Genomic DNA, 22,460 nt, shown 5'->3' on the forward strand with positions numbered 1-22,460 from the left:
ATAGTGATTCAATCGCTGTTGGCCGATTCCTGGCCAATTTTAAAACAGCAATTGATTCACTGTCTTTTTTGCATGCAAACTCCCAACTCAATCGCTCAGGAGCCTGAGGTGCATGAGCCAATCAGGGCCTTAGGCACCTCCCCATGCATCACATGATGCATCTGGGTGGGGCCTAAGGCTGGCATTGCGTCGTGGCACCCCGGAGGAGGAGCAGGACTTTGCGATTCCTCCTGCTCCCAAAGACTAACTACGTTGGAGGCATAGGAGCAGGAGGGACTGAGCACCCCTCCTGCTCCCAACAGGTACAGGGAGGGGGAAATCCAGTGGCAGGAGGGAGTGGGAATCTCTCCTGCCATTCAGTTTAAAGCGGCGGTGGCAGCATCGCAATGGCAGCGATCATTTTGGTTCAGGGAAGGGGGCACTTGTTGGGGAGGGATTTTTATTTTAATCAGGCCATTAAAAAAAACCAGGCAGACCTGTCAGTAACACAGTGAATCATATCGGGGAACGATTGCAAAACCAATAAAACAGGTTTTACGATTGTCGGTACAGGATCGGAAGGTTTAGTGAATCTAGGCCTTAGTTAGAAAAGGTGAACTGATCCCTTTAGATCAGTGTTTCTCAACTTGGTCCTGGAGTACTCCCTTGCCAGCCATGTTTTCAGCAGATTAACACTGAATATGCATAAATTTGATCTGCATTCACTGCCTCCATTATATGCAAATTTATTTTTCACTGTGGATATCCTGAAAACCTGACTGGCAAGGGGGTACACTGGGACCAAGTTGAGAAACACTGCTTTAGATATCAGTGGATACATGAGTTGCTTAGATAGAAACATGATGGCAGATAAAAGCCAAATGGCCCATCCACTCTGTTCATCTGCAGTAACCATTATCTCTTTCTCTCTCCGAGAGATTCCAGGTGCCTATCCCAGGCCCTCTTGAATTCAGACACAGTTTCTGTCTCCACCACTTCTTCCGGGAGACTGTTCCATCCATCTACCACCCTTTCTGTAAACTTAAGTTTATTCATTTTTTGTACATACTTCAGTAAAACTCAATGATACTTGACCTCCACCTTTGCCTGTTTTTCCTCACTGCTAAGGATCAAACATTGCACATCAACAAACACCACTTGGGCTAAATCTCTTCATAAAAGTGGTGAATAAATCCTGATAATTAAAATATACAAGATATATGCAGGGTGTATAAAAGTAATTAAATTAAAAAATCCACATTAGTATAAAATCCTTATGAAGATCAATCAAATTGAACCAGCTGTGGCTTAATCGTAGATTCAAAAGAGGTCTAAAAACACATTCTCCCCCCCAAAAAATAAAAAAATAAATAAATTACAGATCAATATGATCTTCACTTCTACAAGAAAGCACCCTTACTAAGGACCACTGATGAGTAGCATTAGCATTTGAACTCACCCTCCTGCATGCATAAGCCCTGCACCTTAGCCAGCCTAGGGAGCATATAAGCATGTTCAAGAGTAACAGTTGAGGAGAAAGAATGCTCCTCTGGATGACTGTTTGGCTCCTGCCTCATGCTGAGATAGGCTGTGTCTAAGGCATGCAAAAGCACTAATCTAGGAGCAGATAGGCATGAGGCTGTAGGGAGCACAGTCTACCCTGGCTTTGTAAAACTGCAATCCCAGACTTATGTGTGTGGGTGTGTGGAAGGGGACTTTCTATAGGTTTTAGCACACTCCAAGTAGAATTTATTTATTTCGTTTTCTATCTCGTTCTCCCCAGAGAGTTCAGAACGGGTTACAGGAAGCCAATGATTATTTTGCAGTTGCAACCGAGCAGGCCTGTTCTCTTTTGTAGGCATGCAGCCATGGAAAATGTCTTAGGACCACTGATCAATGAAAGTGCAAGTCTGACATTATTTTAGACATTAGGTGCATGTGCAGCACAACCTTATCATGATGAAATTTACCCCCTCTTCTACAAAGCCGCGCTAGCGGCTGCCGCGTGGTAACGGTCCCGAAGCCCATAGAGATTTAAAGGGTTTCGGGGCTGTTACTGCGCGGCAGCCGCTAATGCGGCTTTGTAGAAGAGGGGCTTAGTGTAAGATAAAGCAAGCTCTTAAAAGTGGTTACAGAAAACTGTACATAATGATGGTATGTTCTAATTGCACTAAGGTATAACCTAACAAATTTACATTTTAAGTCTAGATTCTACAGTTTCAGGACAAATAATCATAGGATTTATTGTCATACCAGATTGTGAACGCCCTCCATCTGCAATCATAAATCATACTAGTAGATTCTTTCTAGAAGCCAGAAAAATCAACAGGTCTATTTATGTGCTATCTTAATGTGCTATAAAGCATCTAGAGCAGTGTTCTTCAACCTTTTTAAACCTATGGACCGGCAGAAATAAAGGAATTATTCTGTGGACCGGCATTAGTCCGTGGAGCGGCGGTTGAAGAACACTGGGCTAAGTCATAGGCCAGACCCCGCCCATCTCTACCCAATCTCCACCCCAGACCCCGCCCCCATAAGAGTACTAATTGTAACACTATTTTTTCCATTCATTTTTCAAAGATACACAATATAATCTTTTTAACAACACATGATTAACCACAAAATTAAACTACACAAAGCACACTGTCAGCAGATGTAAATTCTCAAAATTGACATAATTTTCAATCACTAAATTCAAAAATAAAATCATTCCCCCCTACCTTTGTTGTCTCCCTCCCTCCATGCTATGCCTTACCTTCTGGCCTGCTCCCGCCTGGCCATTTTATGCCACCCCTGGTGTTGTCTTCAGGCCGGCTCCCTCTTCCTCACTGATGCAGTGCACAAAGCTGTGGGAAGCGGCTCCTTACGCATCCCATGCCTCATCTGGAAGCCTTCCCTCTGACGTTACAATGTCAGAGAGAAGGCTTCCAGTTCAGGCACAGGGCAGGCGTAGGAGCCACTGCCCATGGCTTTGTGCACTGAATCAGTGAGGAAGAGGGAGCTGGCTCGAAGATAATGTCACATCGATCGCACTGTGGACCGGCGGTTGAAGAACACTGTTTTGGGCCCAATGCACGTGCTGGCCCTGTGGACTGGTAGGAAATTTCTGTGGACCAGCACCGGTCCACGGACCAGTGGTTGAAGAACACTGATCTAGAGCATTAAGGTCTAGCCAAAGATATCAGATGGTAGTTCCCCCTAGATTGTAGATTCATAGAGTATATAATGGGGGTCTCAAGAGTTTTTAGGAGCTGCTCTACAGTTGAGGAAGTCTACTGAATGAATTGTGTAAAAAAAAAAAAAAATGCTGTCTTTTGCAATATAAAATTTAAGGCTTTTTAAATTTCCCTCCTAATAATTATTTATTGTCAGCTTATATTCATTTTTAGATGTGAATACATATATTCTTATTCTTAATTGTTTCTAAGTTTAGTAGTTTATGTTATTGTGTTTTTATTGTAAAGATTGTTGTAGAATAATAGAGAACTGGAACATGCTACAATAATCCAATTAAAGACAAGTCCTCAGTACATATGTTATGTACCAATTAAGTGGAGAAAAAGGCTGGCTCATTCATGGCTCTTTAGCACTCATTGTACTGTTATGAATGAATATTAGAATCCTTTGTGCGACATAATTCAAGACTGTTTTACCCACAAGGAGGCTTTTAAAATTATCCTTGGGCTGTATAAATTGTCAAAGCTTTTTCAGAAAGGACATTTTCTATTATTGTGACTTATAAGAATAGTTGCTGCCTGAGGTAACATATAGAAAGTCAGAAAAGGTTTGATGACAGCTACAGAGCAAGGTGATTATAAGGAAATATAGCCAAGGACATCAACCATCCTTTTGTTTAAAGCTGATGTAGTTTCAAAATTCAACAAGCTTGCTTCCTAGTTGGATTCCTCTTCTGCTGCCATCACTAAGTCATCTTTTTAAAAACTGATTCAATGTCCTATTTCTTTATGCTATATGAATATATTTATACAAGAGTGTTTACACCTTTCTTTCTTTACATTTAAAACTGTCCAAGGCCACTCTTCAGCTATTTGTATTATATTCAAACTTTAGACAGAATCATGTGATCTCTGCAGGAGGATCAACCGAGCAAAAAACAGATTTTCTCAAATTTATAAGTAGCAACAGAGCAGGACATTTCAACACAAATATCAGAATACTAAAGGGAATTTTAACAATCATGCTTTAAACTCCAATTTAATTGTTCTGAAAAGTTTTGCTCCTATCGGGGCTTTTTATTAAAGCACGCTAACTGATTTAGCGCATGCTAAAGATTAGCGCACACTAAATGCTAAGGCATCCATTATGTTCATTCTATGGGAGCCTTATATTCGTTCTATGGGTGTCTTAGCATTTAGCAAACGCTAATCTTTAGCACGTGCTAAATCGGTTAGCGCGCCTTAATAAAAGGACCCCATTGCGCCTTTAATATCACCTACTATAAGGCTGAAAGTGCTACTAAACACTGAAGTTACTGATATATTTACATAGAAACCACAGAGTATAACTGTAAGCATCAGTGTAGAGCTTGATGAAGATTGTTTCATCTTAGAGTCTGAACTGCTAGACATAGCTGACCTACTATGAAAACACTTGTGCTGTTATCATCACACTCATACAGTGTAGTAACCGAAGCTTTATTCAGGTCATGAATTCTTTTTCCATCTCTAAAAAAAAAAAAAAAAAATCTAAACAATTTGTCTTCTCAGCTTTATGTTTATGGTTATGCCTGTGGCCAGCAGGAAGCTTTCCTTGACCTTAGTTATTGCAAACAAATTACAATGACCAATTGAAATCAGAAAACAGAAAGTGAATCAAATAATGCAGTTTTCTTTTAACATAATTAGCCATATAAAGTGATTTCAATGAGTCCTGTTGATCAAGATCAAGCTGTATGGTTTTCCATCCTTATTCTGATACATCCAAAGGCTTCCTGTGTTTCAGGCTTTGATTTTTCATTGTTGCGTTAAGAGTATTTTTCAGCCTCTCACTGAAGCAAGAAATTGTAGCCACTGCTTGAATGGCTATAATTTAAAACCTGTCCTGTTAAGCATATTCCACACGGACTGCTCTCAGCTTCATCTAACGCTGATTGTCTTGCATGGATTTGGAGTCTTCCCATGGTCGGGGTCCTCGGATATTCTTCCAGTCGTTCAGACTTGCATCTTTAATCTTCTGTAAGCAGACAAGAATACAAGAAAAGTGTATAAGCATGAATCTCAGTTTTCAAGTGTGTTTTGTATAAAGCAACCATCTAGATAAGAGGCTCTTAAATTGAGGCTCAATACACACACATCTAAAGAGTACAGACATTGTGTATTATAGAAAATCATGTGAAGAATTACATGAAGTGGATCAAACCCAGTAAATGAGTCAAAGATTAAAAGGGCAATGCTAAAACTCATTTCTGAAGGTAAAACAGCTTTTGTTCATGGAAGTGCAGGTTTAAAAGCTGTCCTTCTTCCTCACTGCGAGTACAAACACCTGCAATGCTCACAGCGTGGGCACTTTTACAAGTGGCACGGAAGGCTTTTCAGTGTAGAAGTCCCATGTATACCTTCCCATGGCTGCCTGGTGGGGAATCTCTCTTTGAAAATCAGCTTACAAATTCACAGGTATAAATACGCCTGCTAACCTGCAAGCCCCATGGGCACATTGATCATTGACCCCAAGCCATTTCTACTACAGTTTCCAATATGAATAGTAAATTTCAAGTTTATTAAAGGCTTGATAAATCGCTCACTGCAGGGATATCTGAGCAATTTACAAATATAATACAGAGTAGAACTAGGAAGAGGAAATAAGAAAATAAATCAATAGTAATATTACTACAAATATTTCTACATGATAGTTTTGAAGACACTGAGGGGGAAATTCTGTAAGAGGAGCCTAAAGCTCATAATTGAAAAAAAAAAAGAATTGGATGATAGACGCCTATCTTCTAAGGTGTGATTCTACAAAAGATAGGCTCCTATATCAAGGTGCCTAATTCTAAAGTAGGTGTGTTTAGGGGTGGAAAAGGACTTAGGAGCCATTGAGCACAATTCTCTAAAGGACTTAGGAGCCTATAATGTAGGTCTTTAAAACCTTGACCTACTTTACAGGCGCCTTGGGGGTCCACCTTGAGGGTCAGCACTCAAGAAAAGGATCTGGGTGTCATCATGGACAATATGCTAAAACCTTCCACACAATGTGTGGTGGTGGCCAAGAAAGCAAACAAGATGCTAGCAATTATTAGAAAAGGTATGGTAAACAAGACTAAGAATGTTATAATGCCTCTGTATTGCTCAATAGTGCAACCTCACCTTGAGTACTGATGCAGTTCCATATCTAAAAAAAAGATATAACGGAACTAGAAAAGGTTCAGAGAAGAGTGACCAAGATGATAAAGGAACTCTTCTCGTATGAGGAAAGACTAAAAGGCTAGGGCTCTTCAGATTGGAAAAGAGATGGCTGAGGGGAGATATGATCAAAGTCTACAAAATTTTGAGTGGTGTAGAAGAGTTACAAGTGGATCGATTTTTTTACTGCATCAAGATTTACAAAGACTAGGGGACACTCGAAGTTAAAGAGTAATACTTTTAAAACCAATAGGAAGAAATATATTTTCACTCAGAGAATACTTAAACTATGGAATGCAGTTAATCTAGCTGGTTTAAAAGCCAATGCTTGCCTTGGTTCGGGATGGTATGGAGCTAAAGTAGAAGGGGGGACTTTTTTTCTTGATACAGCCTTCGGGCAAAACATGTTGGAATGACAGGTCCCTTCACGATAATTACTGACAAAGGGAAAATTCAGAAAAAGAAAAAAAAAAAAATAAGGTGAAAGATTGCTTATTTACTGAAGTATTGCAGCACTAATGCACTAAAGCACTTTATATAAAACACAACGGTCTGATGAGGAGGCTAATGCCACATAGTATTTGGCCACTCAGATTAATTGGCTAATACTGGCACTTCTGAAGACCAATGAATAAATAAAAAGCTATAAGTAAACATGCTGTGAAGTACTGTTTTTGGAGAACACGAGTCATAATATAACAGTACAAAGGATTGCTGCACACATTACTTATTCAGCATTTTGTCATACAGCATGTTTCTCCCCCTCAAAAATTGAATTCGGGTTCTTTTTGTCAATAATAATTTATTTTTTTAACCTTTTTTTGGATAAATCAAAATTTTAACCTGAATACAAAATTGATACATGCAAGCAGCTGAGCCTCTTACAACAATTTTGGTACAAAATAATTCAAAAGAAAATTTATTTAAAAAGCCAAGAACCCTGAGTCAGAGAGAGAGAGAGAGAGTGCCAAAGTCAGTCAGTTGCTTTTCTCTCTTGTCAAAAAACAGACTCCTGTTAATTTTATAGAGCTTTCTTTACACTATCCCAATGTGAAAACATCTGTTGATTCTCAAAGAGAATTTATTATCCTGTTGCTATAGGAATCCTAATTCAGTCCCAGGTTTCTTATCTCTTCTGGTGTTCTGCACAAACATGTACCAGTCATAAATCCCCCTCCAAGGCACCAAATTCAACAGTGATATTTTGTCCTCATATGCATATCACAACCTTTGCTTGAGGCCTGGTTAGGACGGACCACATTCTACAACTCCTGTTCAAGGTCTGTTCAAGATAGACATGGCTACAATGCTGACTATAATATCTATATAATTTTTTTCATAACTCAAAAGGATACCTAACATCCATCATAAACCTGATTATATATTTAAACCCATCTCTTTATACTCCTCCCAATAGAAATTCTTTCTCAATAAGACAGAAATGGTGTGGCAGACGTGCAAGTCCATTACATTGCATTGCATCATTGTGCTTTCTAAGTGGCTGGGGAGGGGTGAGAGCCCGAAGCTTGTTGTCTCCTGCCTCTGGTGAATCTCTGATGCGATCCCTGAAAGGGTCTTTGTATTGACTGGCCTCTCAAATACGTACAAAATCTTTAGAAGCCTCAAAAATTGTCTCAACCCAAACTCCGGAACATCCGGGCTCTGCTGTCTAGTAAGGATAGGGAAGCCTGCTTAGCATAGCTTTAGATGTAGCATCTCTTGCTCACTGTCTGATCCACAGCATCCGTTGGGTGGAGATAGCATAGGATGAGACCTTGCTCGTAGCTCTGATGAGATCATACAGAGAATCTACAACATAATTCACCACAGAAAGGAGAACTGGGATCTTCCCCAGCTATCAGGTTTGAGGCCCGGGATAGGCAAGTGTGACAAATACATGCCACAAAGGAAAACATGGCTGCCATTTTAATCCCTAGGGCCAAAGATTCAAACTGACGCTTGAGGAGCAAGTCCACTTTGCGGTCCTGAAGATCCTTTGAAATCACCCCTCCTTCACTAGGAAGGGAGGTTCATTTAGTGACCTGGGTCACCAGCAAATCCAGCTTCAGCTGAATAGCTGCTGGAAATCTGGTGCCATCGGATACAGCTTGGCCATTGTTTTAGTCACTTGAAGGGATCCCTCTGGCAACTCCCAATGGTTAGTGACTAGTTTAGTGATGTCCGGATGTAAGAGAAAAAAATGTGGTCAGTCACAGAACTGCTCATAACTGAGCATTGAGAAGAAGCTGGTGGGACTTCCAGCTTTAACTCCTGCAGCGAGGTGGAAATAATGCTCAAAAGTGCAGAGCTCCTGAACAACTGGCACACTGAGGGGTCTTCCCCCTGATCCAGTGCTGCCATCACATCTTGACCACTGTCCTCCTGTACAAAAGCAGACTTTGTCAGGGAGACTTCATCCTGGAATAAAAAGGGCATAGAATCAGGCCTGCTATCCTCCCAGTTGATGACAGACAGACCCTCCTGGTCCAATTCTGCGTCCTCGCCTGTTCGGGATGTTTATCAAGGGGAGAACCCTTGCATCGCTGCCACTGGTGCGCAGCTAACAGTCGCTGAGGACCCTCAGCAGTTCAAATAAGTGTTCCACATAAGGCTCACAAAATACAGTGTGAAGCCTTGTACTGGGGAATCTCTCTGACCCCAGCAGGGACACCTGCCAGTCCTCCTGGGCTCCGCGGCCTCCATGTGACTGCGTTTGGCCAATACAAATTCGAAGGATCCTAGAAGGGGGTCTCTTCCCCTGGACACATACCTCCTGTGGATCCCCAGGCCTGGAGGACTCTGAGAAGGCTGAGCCTAAGGCTCCTGTCCCTACCCATGTGCTCCTTTGTATATGGGACATGGATGCTCCTTGGCCATCCAGTGCAAACCTGCCGTGATATAGGGGTAAAATGCCCTGAGGAGTCCATCCCAGTCAATTTTGAGCAAAATTGAGCGGTTTGAGGCAGATGAAGGCAAAAGAAATAAAAAAAAGATCATTAAAAAATCAAATATAGCCGATGCCAGAAAAATCACACCCAAAACAGCCCATGGAGGCCTCCCTGAGGAAAAAAACAAATCACAGGGAAAAGGGTTTTGGAGGAGGGGGACCTGAGCTATGGGGTCAGAAAGCCACAAAATCAACATTTTCCCTCTAGGCTTCAATAGTCTTACTGACTGTGCCATGTGGTGCGTGCCTGTTTCAGCTGGAATCAAAGGGAGAAGACATTTGCCTCACAGATTCACTGGATGAACCTGATCTTCTGGCTGCCAGTTGGACTGATGGCAGACTGAATCTCAACCCCTGAAAAGCGCTCTGTGAAAGGGGAAGGATCACACAGACAGCCCACTGTTAGTCCTGGGCCACACAGCCTGCGCTCAAGCTCCTGACTGAATCAGGGATGCAAGCAGCTACACAGGGGATGGCCCCTGAGCTCAAAAAATACCAGCAAGCTAGCTAGCTAAGTGTCCCCAAGGGGCTGATCCTGCTAGCGGCAGCCTTCTGCCATGCAAGTCTGCATCTTCTCCCAAGCATAAGTCCCACCAAGTGGGAAACTCTGGGCACCGAACCTCCAAAGATCACTGAGCAAAAATACCCGAAAATAATAAAACGGCAGAGCAGATCAAAAACACTTCTGAGCAACTTGCTTGCAGAAAACAAACTGAGGGGGCAGGTTCAGCTCCCTGGGAAGGAAGTGGAGTTAGAAAACATGATTGGCAGTTCTCTGCAAACAACTTGCTGGTTCAGATACAAGACCCTAATGTTCAGGACCACTAGACACATTGCTCTAGAATTATTTTTAAGAAGCAGCATTTGTTTACTTAACTGGATACTTTAAATATTGACCCCCTTGAATGCTGTTCTGCAAACATCCTTAGCTTTTAAGACATTCTCATCACTGTCAATATGGTAGAGACAATTATATTTCCTGAGACTGTTGTAACATATGGTGACAGGCAGCCCTCAACAATTAAACTGTTACTGACTGTACATGGACACATACCAAGAACTACTGTGGTAGCAAAGGTAATTATTTATTTTACCACTGTACATTATTTTACCAAACAGCAGCATACTAACGGGCGGTAAAAATTGCAGTCCATCTTCGCCCAAAATATTTTTGGCTCATTGGAGCTCTCTGCTCATTTTAGTGTATGCACACAGATTCTGGAAAGAGAGAGAAATGGTCAAAGTGCTGCTGTAAGCCTATGCTCAATTGCTATGAACACGAACTTGGCAGTGATTCTGCTGTACAGCACAAGATGCATGAAAACTTGATTGTCTGCTGTCCAAAAATTAAGATTCAGCTCATTTTTTAAAATCTGACTTGCCTCCTTCTTTGCATCGATATTTCTGCATTCAGTCAAAATGAGTATGTTGCCTTTTTGATGATTTTTACAATTCTTCCAGATTTTATGTACCAGAGAAAAAATTGGGGGTGAGGTGGGGTGGGGGAGTGGGGAATGGCAGCTAAGTTTCTCAAGCTTTTACCACATAGGAAACCTTTTATAAAATTGCATGACTGCATTTTAGTGTAATAAGTAGGAGTATGGAAAGGCATAGGCATCCCAGTAGTGTGGTGCCTTTGCATAGGCATCCCAGTGGTGTAGTGGGGCATTTTCAATAGGACGTCTAAGTCCGAGTTTGGACATTTTGGGAAAAAAAATCCAAAATTCAGGTGGAGAAAATGTTCATTTTCGAACCCGCATGACATCTTTGTTTTCAAAAATGGCCCAGCAAGATGTTTTGTCCAGCTACACATTTAATTCTTTTTTCATTATCGAAAAAAACCTGACCAAATTATAAATGTCCAAAGCAAGCCATTTGCATGTAGGAGAGACCAGCATTTTTAATGAACTGGCCACACAGACATGCCAGCAGAGCAACGGGGCACCCTAAAGGGCACTGTTGTGAATTTCTCATTAAGGGTGCCAAGTACACATTTCACCATAATAAAGAGCTGCACAGGAACGGGGACGACGGGAATCCCGCGGGACCCACGGGCATCCCGCGGGTTCCCCCTTCGGGTCACGGGGATCCCGTGGGGATGCCCCATAGGGTCGCGGGAATCCCATGGGGACGCCCCCTAGGGTCTCGGGGATCCCGTGGGGACGCCTCCGAGGGTAGCGGGGTTCCTGCGGGGCTGGATGTATTAAGTCGCGCGGCTTTTCTCCCTACCTGCTCTGCTTGCAGCAGCACAGAGCCAAACGGAAGTCTTCCCGACATCAGCGCTGACGTCGGGAAGACTTCCGTTCGGCTCTGTGCTGCAGGCAGGGTAGGTAAGGAGTAGCCTCGCGGCTCGAGTGGCTACCAAGGGAGGGGGCGGTCCGCCCCGCCCCACCCCGGGTGCAGCACAGCCGGCCAGGTCCCCTTACTTTTGTGGCGCTTCCCCGACCGACCGACAACAGCCCTGGTCCGACAAACCTCCCTGCCCTTAACCGCGAATCTAAATTACCTTCTTACAGCAGCTGTAAGAAGGAAATTTAGATTCGCGGTTAAGGGCAGGGAGGTTTGTCAGACCGGGGCTGTTGTCGGTCGGTCGGTCGGGGAAGCGCCACAAAAGTAAGGGGACCTGGCCGGCTGTGCTGCACCTGCGGCGGGAGAGAAGGACGCTGAAAGGCCATGGGGAAGACAGGGGGGGGAGAAGGACACTGACAGGACATGGGGAAGACGGGGGGGGGGGGAGAAGGACGCTGAAAGCACACGGGGAAGACAAAGGGGTGGAGAAGGACGCTGAAAGGCCATGGGGAAGACGGGGGGGGGGAAGGACACTGAAAGGACATGGGGAAGATGGAGGGGTGGAGAAGGACGCTGAAAGGCCATGGGGAAGACGGGGGGGGAGTGGAGAAGGATGCTGAAAGGCCATGGGGAAGACAGAGAGGGAGAAGGACATGGGGAAGACAGAGGGGGGAGAAGGACACTGACAGGACATGGGGAAGATGGGGGGGGGAGCAGGACACTGAAAGGAAATGGGGAAGAGAGAGTGGGGAGAAGATGCTGGCAGGGAAGAAGACAGAGATGCCAGACTATGGGGGGAGCGGAGGGAAGAAGATGGGTGCCAGACCAATTTGGAAGGGGAGAGAAAGGGAGAGGCACAGTAACAGAGCAAATGGAAGACGCAGAAGGAAGAGAGACAGTGGATGGAAGGAACTGAATGAGAACATGAGGAAAGCAGAAACCAGGCAACAAAGGTAGGAAAAGAATTCTATTTCTTTTTTTTTTTTTTTTTTTTTGCTTCAGGATAAAGTAGTATATTAGTTGTGTTGATAAAAATTTATAAACAAAAGAGGCTCTGGTAGAAACCCGTTTACAAAGTATGTATTCTTCCCAATTAATATTTCCAAATTAATAAAGTCTTTTTGCTTATTTGTAAATGGGTTTCTACCAGAGCCTTTAATTCAGTAGCATAATTAAATGAAATAACTATTTCTGAAGTTTATGGGGACGGAGGGGATTCCTCACGGGGACAGGCGGGGACGGAGGGGATTCCTCGCGGGGACGGGTGAGACTTTGGCGGGGACGGGTGGGATTTCTGTCCCCGCGCAACTCTCTACACCATAACCCCCGTAGATTATATGGTGAGCCTTTCAAAACTCAGCCAAAATCTACTGTACCCACTTGTCTGCCACCCCAATAGCCTTTATGTCTGCAGGTGTCACCTATATTGGAAAAAGACAAGTTCTATAACATAAATGTTCAACAAACTGTGCAGCGCAGCAAAAAGAATAATCTTACTAAAGCATACAATTTTGTGAACCTTTGTTGCTTTTGGAGTTTGATCTCATTTTCAAGCAGCATGTTATTACCACGCATTTGGATCTTAGCCCCGAAACCAGTTTGGGAGTCGTGTAGGTCTTTGGATCTCCCATTGAGATAAGTTTTTGTGTCTCATTATATTTCTGGACTGTGCAGTTATTTTTATTTTACGAATTGTGCTAGTGCAACATTGTGAATATTTATAGTTTTAGTGTTTTGCACTTCATTATTTTGGCACTAATTTGTATCTCACACGGAAGACTCGATGATGGTGAGGTGTGTTGTCTGTGTTGGCGCACGGATTGCAGTAATGAACGTTTACTCGTTCATTTGACTATTCAATCCCGCACTGAGGTCTTCCTATCACTTAATATTTCACAGAATTGTATGCTTTAGTTAGATTATTATTTTTGCTGCGCTGCACAGTTTGTCGAACATTTATGCTATAGAACTTGTCTTTTTCCAGTATTTGTTGTTCTATATTCACTCGGGTTCTTTTCAACTTTGATGGTGTCACCTATATGGCAGTACAGTGGGATTCTGGTGGGCTCACATTTTCCACCCCCAGTGTGCTAGTTAGGGTGACATAGGGGCTTGGGCTCCCTTCTCTGCAGTTCACTGCACTGCCCACCAGGCTACTCCAGAGACCTGCTTGTAGCTCTATTAGGGCTGGCCATAGTATCTGCAGCTGTCATAGAGATATGTATACTGTTTCATGCAAATCTTTGGGAGGTAGGAGAGGGTCAGTGACCACTGTGGGAGTGTGTGGGGGCCATATTTTCATCCCTCCAGTAGTCACCTGGTTAGTAACCTTCTCAGCCCTTATATGTTTCAAAAACAGGTCTAGCCCAAAATGTCCAAATTCTGCCCTGGAGGTTTTATAAAATGTTGGATTATCACTGTAAAATGTCCAAGTGCTAAGCCTGCCCTAATCCCACCCAAAACACATCTCTAACACCCCCTCTTAAGAAGCAACCCTCCCCCCTTAAGATTTAGTCACACTGGAGACAAAACGACCAGAAAGACATCTAAAAAGTCAGTTTGAAAATGCCCACTTGGATGTTTTAACTAGTAAGACATCCATCTTTTGGACGTCTATCTTTTTCAAAAATGAGCCCCATAGTTGGGGCAAATCAGAAGCAGAGTTGCAAAAGCATGTATAGACAGAGTAAATACACATACATTACACCTTCTTTGGAGCAGGTGAAATTTGTGAGCTATTGGGAGCCTATTTTATAAAATCACCTAGGTGTCAAGGCTGATTTTATATAATAAGCTTAAAATGGAGAGGGGGGATGCTTTTCATATAAATGCCTTTTATAAAATTACCCCCAGTAAATGCATTTCTTCCTTGGCAATCATAATCCCCATCCCATAGCAGTCACCACTGCTACTCATTTCCATAGTACTATTATATGTACACAGCACTGTACACACACACATAGGAGACAGGCACTTAGCTGTAGAGATTTCAATCTATTCAAGATAAACAGGACAACCTACACCCCAGGGTGCTCAGAGAACTGAGGGAAGTCCTGGCGGAACCATTATCTGTGCTCTTCAATCTCTCCCTAAGCACGGGAAGAGTCCCTTTGGACTGGAAAACAGGTAACGTTATTCCACTCCACAAAAAGGGCTGCAGGACAGAGACGGCGAATTACAGACCGGTAAGTCTCACATCCATAGTATGCAAACTCATGGAAACACTGATCAAACAGAAACTTGATACAATCCTGGATGAAGAAGATCTACGTGATCCCCATCAACATGGATTTACCAAAGGCAGGTCCTGCCAATCAAATCTGATTAGCTTCTTCGATTGGGTAACAAGACAACTGGATGCCGGGGAGTCCCTGGACGTAGTGTATTTGGACTTCAGCAAAGCTTTTGACAGCGTCCCACACCGTAGGTTATTGAACAAGTTGAAATCGCTGGGATTAGGGGAAACACTAGCTGCATGGGTTAAGGATTGGCTGAGCGGTAGACTTCAGAGAGTGATGGTAAATGGTACCCCATCCAAAACATCGAATGTGACCAGTGGAGTACCACAGGGCTCGGTCTTGGGTCCAATCCTATTCAACATATTCATAAGTGATATGACCCAAGGGATCAGAGGAAAAATATCATTGTTCGCCGACGCCGCCAAACTGTGCAACATAGTAGGTAAAAGCACTATGCCTGACAATATGACACAGGACCTACTACTATTAGAACAATGGTCATCGACTTGGCAGCTTAACTTCAATGCTAAAAAATGCAAAGTGATGCACCTGGGTAAAAGAAATCTGTGCAGGACTTACACGTTAAATGGTGAGACCTTAGTTAGGACCACGGAAGAACGGGATTTAGGAGTAATCATTAGTGATGACATGAAAACTGCCAATCAGGTGGAAAAGGCTTCCTCTAAGGCAAGGCAAATGATGGGTTGTATCCGTAGAGGTTTTATCAGCAGGATGCCAGAGGTCATAATGCCACTGTACAGATCCATGGTGAGACCTCATTTGGAATATTGTGTTCAATTCTGGAGACCACATTACCGGAAAGATGTGCTGAGAATGGAGTCAGTTCAGCAGATGGCCACCAGGATGGTCTCGGGGCTCAAAGATCTTCCGTATGAAGTAAGGCTGAATAAATTGCAGCTGTACTCACTTGAAGAACGAAGAGAGAGAGGGGACATGATCGAGACATTTAAATATATCACGGGTCTTATCGAGGTGGAAGAGGATATCTTCCGTCTTATAGGACCTTCTTCCACCAGAGGGCATCCGCTGAAAATCAGGGGAGGGAAATTTCATGGAGACTCCAGAAAGTATTTCTTCACTGAGAGGGTAGTCGATCATTGGAATGAACTCCCACGGCAGGTGATTGAGGCCAACAGCGTATTAGATTTCAAAAATAAATGGGATATTCATGTGGGATCTCTAATGAGGTGAGGGCAGGGGGTGGTGAGCAAAATCAAAGAGAAGGGTCAATGGAGTGGGCAGACTTGATGGGCTTTGGCCCTTTTCTGCCGTCATTTTTCTATGTTTCTATGTTTCTATGACAAAAAGTCAATTAAGGGGAATGGTTAAAAAGAGCACTCTCTGTATCAAGTCTTTTCCTTCCCCTCACTTGCTAAGGTGCAGTGTTCTCTTTCCTCCTCTATTCCCCTGTGACACAGTTCATTCATCTTCCTCTCCCTCCTTGGCAGTTCTCTCTCTTTCCTAGGTCCTGATGGAGGCAGAAACTGCCCCTCCTCTGTCTCCACCTCCGCGCACCCCCCCCCCCTTATTTAGGATTCTAATTAGGCTCTCACCTCCTTCTGAGACATTTACTGGAGTGAAGATGCCTCTGCTGCTACTTCCTTTCCAGCCACAATAAAGGCTAAGGATGCAACTGCCTGATGTCCTGGCCCACCAGCCAGTGTGAGTGGATTTTTGAAAGCCTAGCATCTTTACTGTCCTTATGCCATTACAGAACCTCTGGGACTTTTGCATTAGTGAGGATTACAGTTACAGTTCAACATGACAGATGCATTACAATAAAGGATTACAAAATCTAGGGCTGGAAAGAACATCAGAAAGATCTTTAATCCATCTGTCTGCCTCCAAGCAGGAGTTACCTATATAATATCAGACAGATGTTTGCCAAATCTGTTCTTAAAAACTTCCAGCTGGAGAGTCATCTACCTCCCATATAACTTCTGCTAGTTCTTGATGATTCACATTTTCATATAAGAACATAAGAATTGCCGCTGCTGGGTCAGACCAGTGGTCCATCGTGCCCAGCAGTCCGCTCATACGGCGGTCCTTAGGTCAAAGACCAGTGCCCTGAGATGAGCCTTACCTGTATACATTCTGGTTCAGAAGGAACTTGTCTAACTTTATCTTGAATCCCTGGAGGGTGTTTTCCCCTATAACAGCCTCCAGAAGAGAGTTCCAGTTTTCCACCACTCTCTGGGTGAAGAAGAACTTCCTTACAGAATCTATCCCCTTTTAGCTTTAGAGAGTGCCCTCTCGTTCTCTCTACCTTGGAAAGGGTGAACAACCTGTCTCTATCTACTAAGTCTATTCCCTTCATTATCCTGAATGTTTCGATCAAGTCCCCTCTCAGTCTCCTCTTTTCAAGGGAGAAGAGGCCCAGTTTCTCTAATCTCTCACTATACGGCAACTCCTCCAGCTCCTTAACCATTTTAGTCGCTCTTCTCTGGACCCTTTCGAGCAGTACCATGTCCTTTTTCATGTACGGCGACCAGTGCTGGACGCAGTATTCCAGGTGGGGGCATACCTAGGCCTGTTACAGCGGCATGATAACCTTCTCCGATATGATCGTGATCCTCTTCTTAATCATTCCTAGCATTCTGTTCGCCCTTTTCACTGCCGCCACACATTGCTGGGACGTCTTTATCAACTTGTTGACCAGTACTCCCAAGTCTCTTTCCTGGGGGGGTCTCTCCGAGTACCGCACCAGTCATCCTGTATTCGTGTATAAGATTTTTGTTACCGACATGCATCACCTTACACTTATCCATGTTAAACCTCATTTGCCATGTCACGGCCCATTTCTCGAGCATGTTTATGTCACGTTGCAGGTCTTCGCAATCCTTCTGTGTCTTCACTACTCTGAATAACTTTGTATCGTACGCAACTTTAATCACTTCGCTCATCGTACCAATTTCCAGGTCATTTATAAATATGTTGAAGAGCACGGGTCCAAGCACGAACCCTGCGGCATTCCACTCATGATGCTTTTCCAATCCGAGTATTATCCATTTACCCCCACTTTCTGTTTCCTCTCCACCAACCAGTTTTTAATCCACATGATTATTTCACCCTCGATTCCATGACTTGCAATTTTTCGAAGCAGTCGTTCATGCGGGACCTTGTCGAATGCCTTCTGAAAATCCAGATATACAATGTCGACCGGCTTGCCCTTGTCTATCTGCCTGTTTATTCCCTCAAAGAAGTGCAGTTTCTTTTGGCCCCTCTTACCACCTTGTGGCACCTGCTTTGATGTTGTTTGTGCTTTTTCCAGTTTTCGTCCGTTTTTGACCTTTTCCATTCCTTAAACAAAGTCTTCTTGTCTCTGATCACTTCCTTCACAGCTAAGTGAGCCAGCCGATTCCTTGTTCTTTTCCTTTTGGATCCCTTGGTGATATGCGGTATATATAGATTTTGTGCCTCGGTGACCTTGTCCTTAAATAGGGACCTTGCTTGCTCTACAGTGCTTATCCTCTTCTTAATCTTCTTCCCCACCATGAGTATCCTCCCTTCGCAATTCCCTTTTTGGATGTTCAGTGCCGTGGCCAATGTTCTGGATCGATGTTTTGCCCCTGTGTCCAGGTCAAAGCAGATAATATTGTGATCACTGCTTCCCAGCGTCCCTTCTACTTCTACACCTTGCACCGGTCCTCGTACACATGGTACACATGGATAGTGAAGAAGAGAAGAAAGATTATGAACTTTGGGGGGCCCTGCCTACCTGCTTGCTTGCCTCGGGGTGGGGACTCTGCCTATCACTAGGCCACTAGGCCTGTCTGCCCTGTGCCCTGTCCCTGCCTACCACTAGACTACCAGAAGGGGAACAGGGTACAGAGCCTGGCAGGGAGAATTTGGTTCAGAATGGGTTTTCTTCTTGTTTTCCTCCTCTAAATCTAGGGTGCGTCTTATGGTCAGGTGCGTCTTATGGCGCGAAAGATACGGTAACTTTAGCACAGGCTCACACATTAAAAATATTAAGAAGCTGTACCATATAAAATTTCATGTTGCTTATTCAATTTTATGTTCACTTGCTCATTAATGTATTATGGGTTAACACAAATTGGAATATGATTCACATTAATTTGTCAGCAATGCAAAATTTAACATTTTGTTGAAATGTAGTTAAATTTCTGTGCTAGGTCTTGTTTTGATCTTTGAAAGCTGTGTTCTCCCCTCTACTTGTCGTTCTTTCAACATGTGAGGTCAGCTAGTAGAGCAGGAGAGGAAACTCTTGCTCCCCTCACTATATCATCACTGTAAACAGGCTAGATACAAAAATCCAAGGTAGAATGAGGGACATAAAAGTAGTACTGCTCTGGACGTTGAGGATCTTTAGTTTGGTAATTCTGCTAGTTATAAAAGTAAAGTAACACAAATATTGTCAGCTAATTCTAACTAATGAACTTCATCTCAGTCTTGGATGTCATTTTCTGTGCTCTATCACCTTATTACATTTCCATGCAGTCTCTATGTCTGAATGTCAAGCTGCAGTAAATGTCACCAGACAAACAACATAAATAATGACAGAGACGCAGGAAAAGTGCTTAGGATTTTGATTTCTCTGACGCTATCTGAAACTGGATCAGGTGAGATTAAAACGGGGGGGGGGGGGGGGGAGGGGGAAGGAATCCTAAACATATACACAAAAAGCTTCTACCAGTTCAGTTCTGTCCTCTTTCCCTCTTTCCTAAACTTTTGTTATGCACAAGGTCAAAAAAATTGCTGTGCATAATCGCATCCATATTTTTACTGCGGGTGGAGCTCTTTGGGAGGGTAGTTTCTGAGCATGAGACAGTTTTGAGGTGGTAATTTTTGGGAGTAAGGCAATTTTTCAGGTCATGCTGTAGAGTGGTGGGGCAGTTGCCAAGGTATTTTGGGAGGGATGGAAGTAATTTGGGGAATGAGGAAGATGTGGAGGTAGATTTAGTAGTTGGGGCAGCTACATGGGTTAGTTTTCACAGCTGGAGCAATTAGGATGGTGGAACATTTGCAGGAGTTAATTTGGGGATGGGTCAGTTTGAGGGATAATGTGGTAATTGTGAAACAATAAAGTAGTTGTGTTTGCTTTTTTGGGTGTGAGGATTAATAGGGAATTGGGGTGTGAGCAGTAATAGGGAATTGGTTTTTGAGGGTGAGGTTTGAGGTAGTTTGCAAGAAGGCAGTTTGAATGGGAAAAGGAATTTGCAGATGGCTTGGTTTGAGTTGTAGGGGAAGTTTGGGGAGTGATGGGGTGCTTATAGGGAGCAGTTCTGGGGGTGGGGCAGTCTAGGAACTGAGGGGGTATTTATGAGTAGTTTTATATATTTATATTTCTTTACGGCATTTGGTATATCACCATCACATCTGAAACAAAGTGAGAGGAAGAAGTCAAGGGGAGGAAGGGGGAAAATAGAAAAGAGTAACAGATAGTTTGAAAGGAGGAATTCCCTAACTGCTATGTTTCACTGTATTAAAATTTCTATTTTACCAATATGGCGGGATTCCTCCATAGAAATGCACTTGACCATTTCACGGAGATGGGGAGAACAACTTATTTTTCTGGAATCTCCAGTACAATCTGGTCCATTTTCAAACTTGATGTGTGTTTTTAATGTTCCAATCACCCAAGGTTCATCCAATTCAATTTTAGGAGAGTTACTGTATATACTCAAATATAAACCAACCCGAATATAAACCGGGGTAACATTTTTCCCCCAAGAAAGGAGGAAAAAAGTTGACTCGAATATAAACTGTGTGTGTTAATATTCAAGTGCAGAGCCCTGCCCTGCCAGGCTCTGCACCCAGCCCCCCTCCCTCCTTGACCGGCTCTGCATCCTGTTCCTCCTCCCTCTCTGCTCTGCTCAGACTGCAACGAGCCACCTCCCCTGCCCGTCTCTTCACTCTGTTTTGTCATGTTCTATATCCTGCCCCCCCCTCCCTTCCAATGCCTTGCAAGCCTCCATTGTCCATGCAGAGTCACTAGCTGATTAGAACTTGCGGAAACCAATCCGCTAGTGGTTCTTCACATGCAGGAGCAAAGGAAGGTTGCTCCTGCCATGGTTCACCATTGAACCACCAGGGATTCGAAAGGTACGCAGAGGAGGCAGGAAAGAGGTAAAAGTTCTTAGAGTCAGCCCACTGCTGGGCCACTGGGGATTTAAAAGGTACACCACGGGGAGAGAGGGAGGGAGATAAAAGTTGTTAAAGTCAACTGGGGCAGGAGATGGAAGAGATCCTTCCTGTTCTGACCCACCACTGGACCAGCAGGTCTTACGGCAGGCCCAGCAGAGGCCTGCAACAGGTTTTGGAGGGGGACGGGTCAGCGCTGGCCCAACTATAAACTGAGACCCCCATTTTTGGGCCCCAAAATCTCAGTTTATATTTGAGTATATACAGTATTTTATTCACTGACATTCTAGACTCTTTTTGTATCATCATCTTCCATTGAATTAGAAAGAATAAACTATTGTGAGTGAAATGTCCAGCCAGACACAGTTTTTCCTAGTCTTTTATCTTGAATCTTCACTATTCAGTGCAAGGGAGGCATTTAGAATAAAAATATTTGCTACAGAAAACAGAAAATATTGCTTTTGTTGAGCCATACTAAATGCTTTAAATTAAAAAAACAAATACACTTTTAAAAACCATGTAAAAATCAAACTGATTTATGCATTCAATTTATACCATTCTGACAATCTAACAGTCATTATACACATTCTATGTTCCCTATGGTGTATTTTTCCAGTGTCAGTAAGTAACACAACCTTCTCTCCACAGGAAAAGGTTATTACAACCTGCCCATAACTTCCCTGCTAAGTGTGAAAGTATAACAAATGCCTTCATCACAGTAGTCAAACGTCAAACTCCAAACCGATGGTACAAAAACAATAGCAAGATAAACAACTTTTCAGGGTCAAATCAATTTTCACATCAGACCTTCACCATGAATTAGGTAGTTCCATATTAAAGGACAACCTGTTTCAAAGAATGAAATGATATTTGTATATACTCTTAAAAACATACATCAATATCTTGACACCATAGGAAACTCATGTAGCAGTTCCTAGAACATGTTCTAAAATCTCTACTTATGTGCTAGTCACTGAGGAATACCATCCTAAACATAGGGCTCCTTTTACTAAGGTGCACTAGCATTTTTAGCACACGCAGGATATTACTGCGTGCTACGCAGCTAGAACTAACGCTGTGATAGCAGTTTTAGCACGCACAGAATTTCCACATGCGCTAGACGCTAATGCCAGTATTGAGCTAGCGTTAGCTCTAGCCGCTTAGTGCGGGTTTAGCGCGTGCTAAAATTCTGCGCGCACTAAAAACGCTATCACAGCTAAAAGAGGGGGTAAGTCTTGATCCTACCATATTTAAAGGAGAGAAAATGAACATACAGAGAATCATAACAGAGACATAGCCAGACTCTCAATTTTGGACAGGCCTGTGCTCAAAGTGAATGGGTACAAGAACACTGTCTCCCCCCCCAAAAAAAAATCTGCCTGGCATCTCTCTTTTACTTCCCCTCTGCCAGGTGATCGGGGGTCTCAACTCCACACTCCAAATTCCCCAGTACCTTTTAAGTATCTGCTGCTCAAGTCAGCCCCAAAGCCTTCCCTCTGATACAAGCATATGGTCCTGCAA

The 22,460-nt window shown here is 43.3% G+C and overlaps 1 protein-coding gene across 3 annotated transcripts in view; it reads right to left on the reverse strand.

Annotated features, from left to right (window-relative positions):
• Positions 1-4,613: 4,613 nt before the first annotated feature.
• The window catches only part of LOC117363412 (cytochrome c oxidase assembly protein COX16 homolog, mitochondrial), a 123,934-nt gene continuing 106,087 nt past the window's right edge, over positions 4,614-22,460 (reverse strand). For all 3 annotated transcript variants that reach the window (XM_033951072.1, XM_033951074.1, XM_033951073.1), the window contains exon 5: positions 4,614-5,172. In XM_033951072.1, the coding sequence (XP_033806963.1) occupies positions 5,080-5,172 (93 nt within the window). In that variant the 3' untranslated portion in view covers positions 4,614-5,079. The remainder of the gene's footprint in view (positions 5,173-22,460) is intronic.

This window comes from Geotrypetes seraphini, chromosome 7 (assembly GCF_902459505.1).
Source record: "Geotrypetes seraphini chromosome 7, aGeoSer1.1, whole genome shotgun sequence".
NCBI lineage: Eukaryota > Metazoa > Chordata > Amphibia > Gymnophiona > Dermophiidae > Geotrypetes > Geotrypetes seraphini.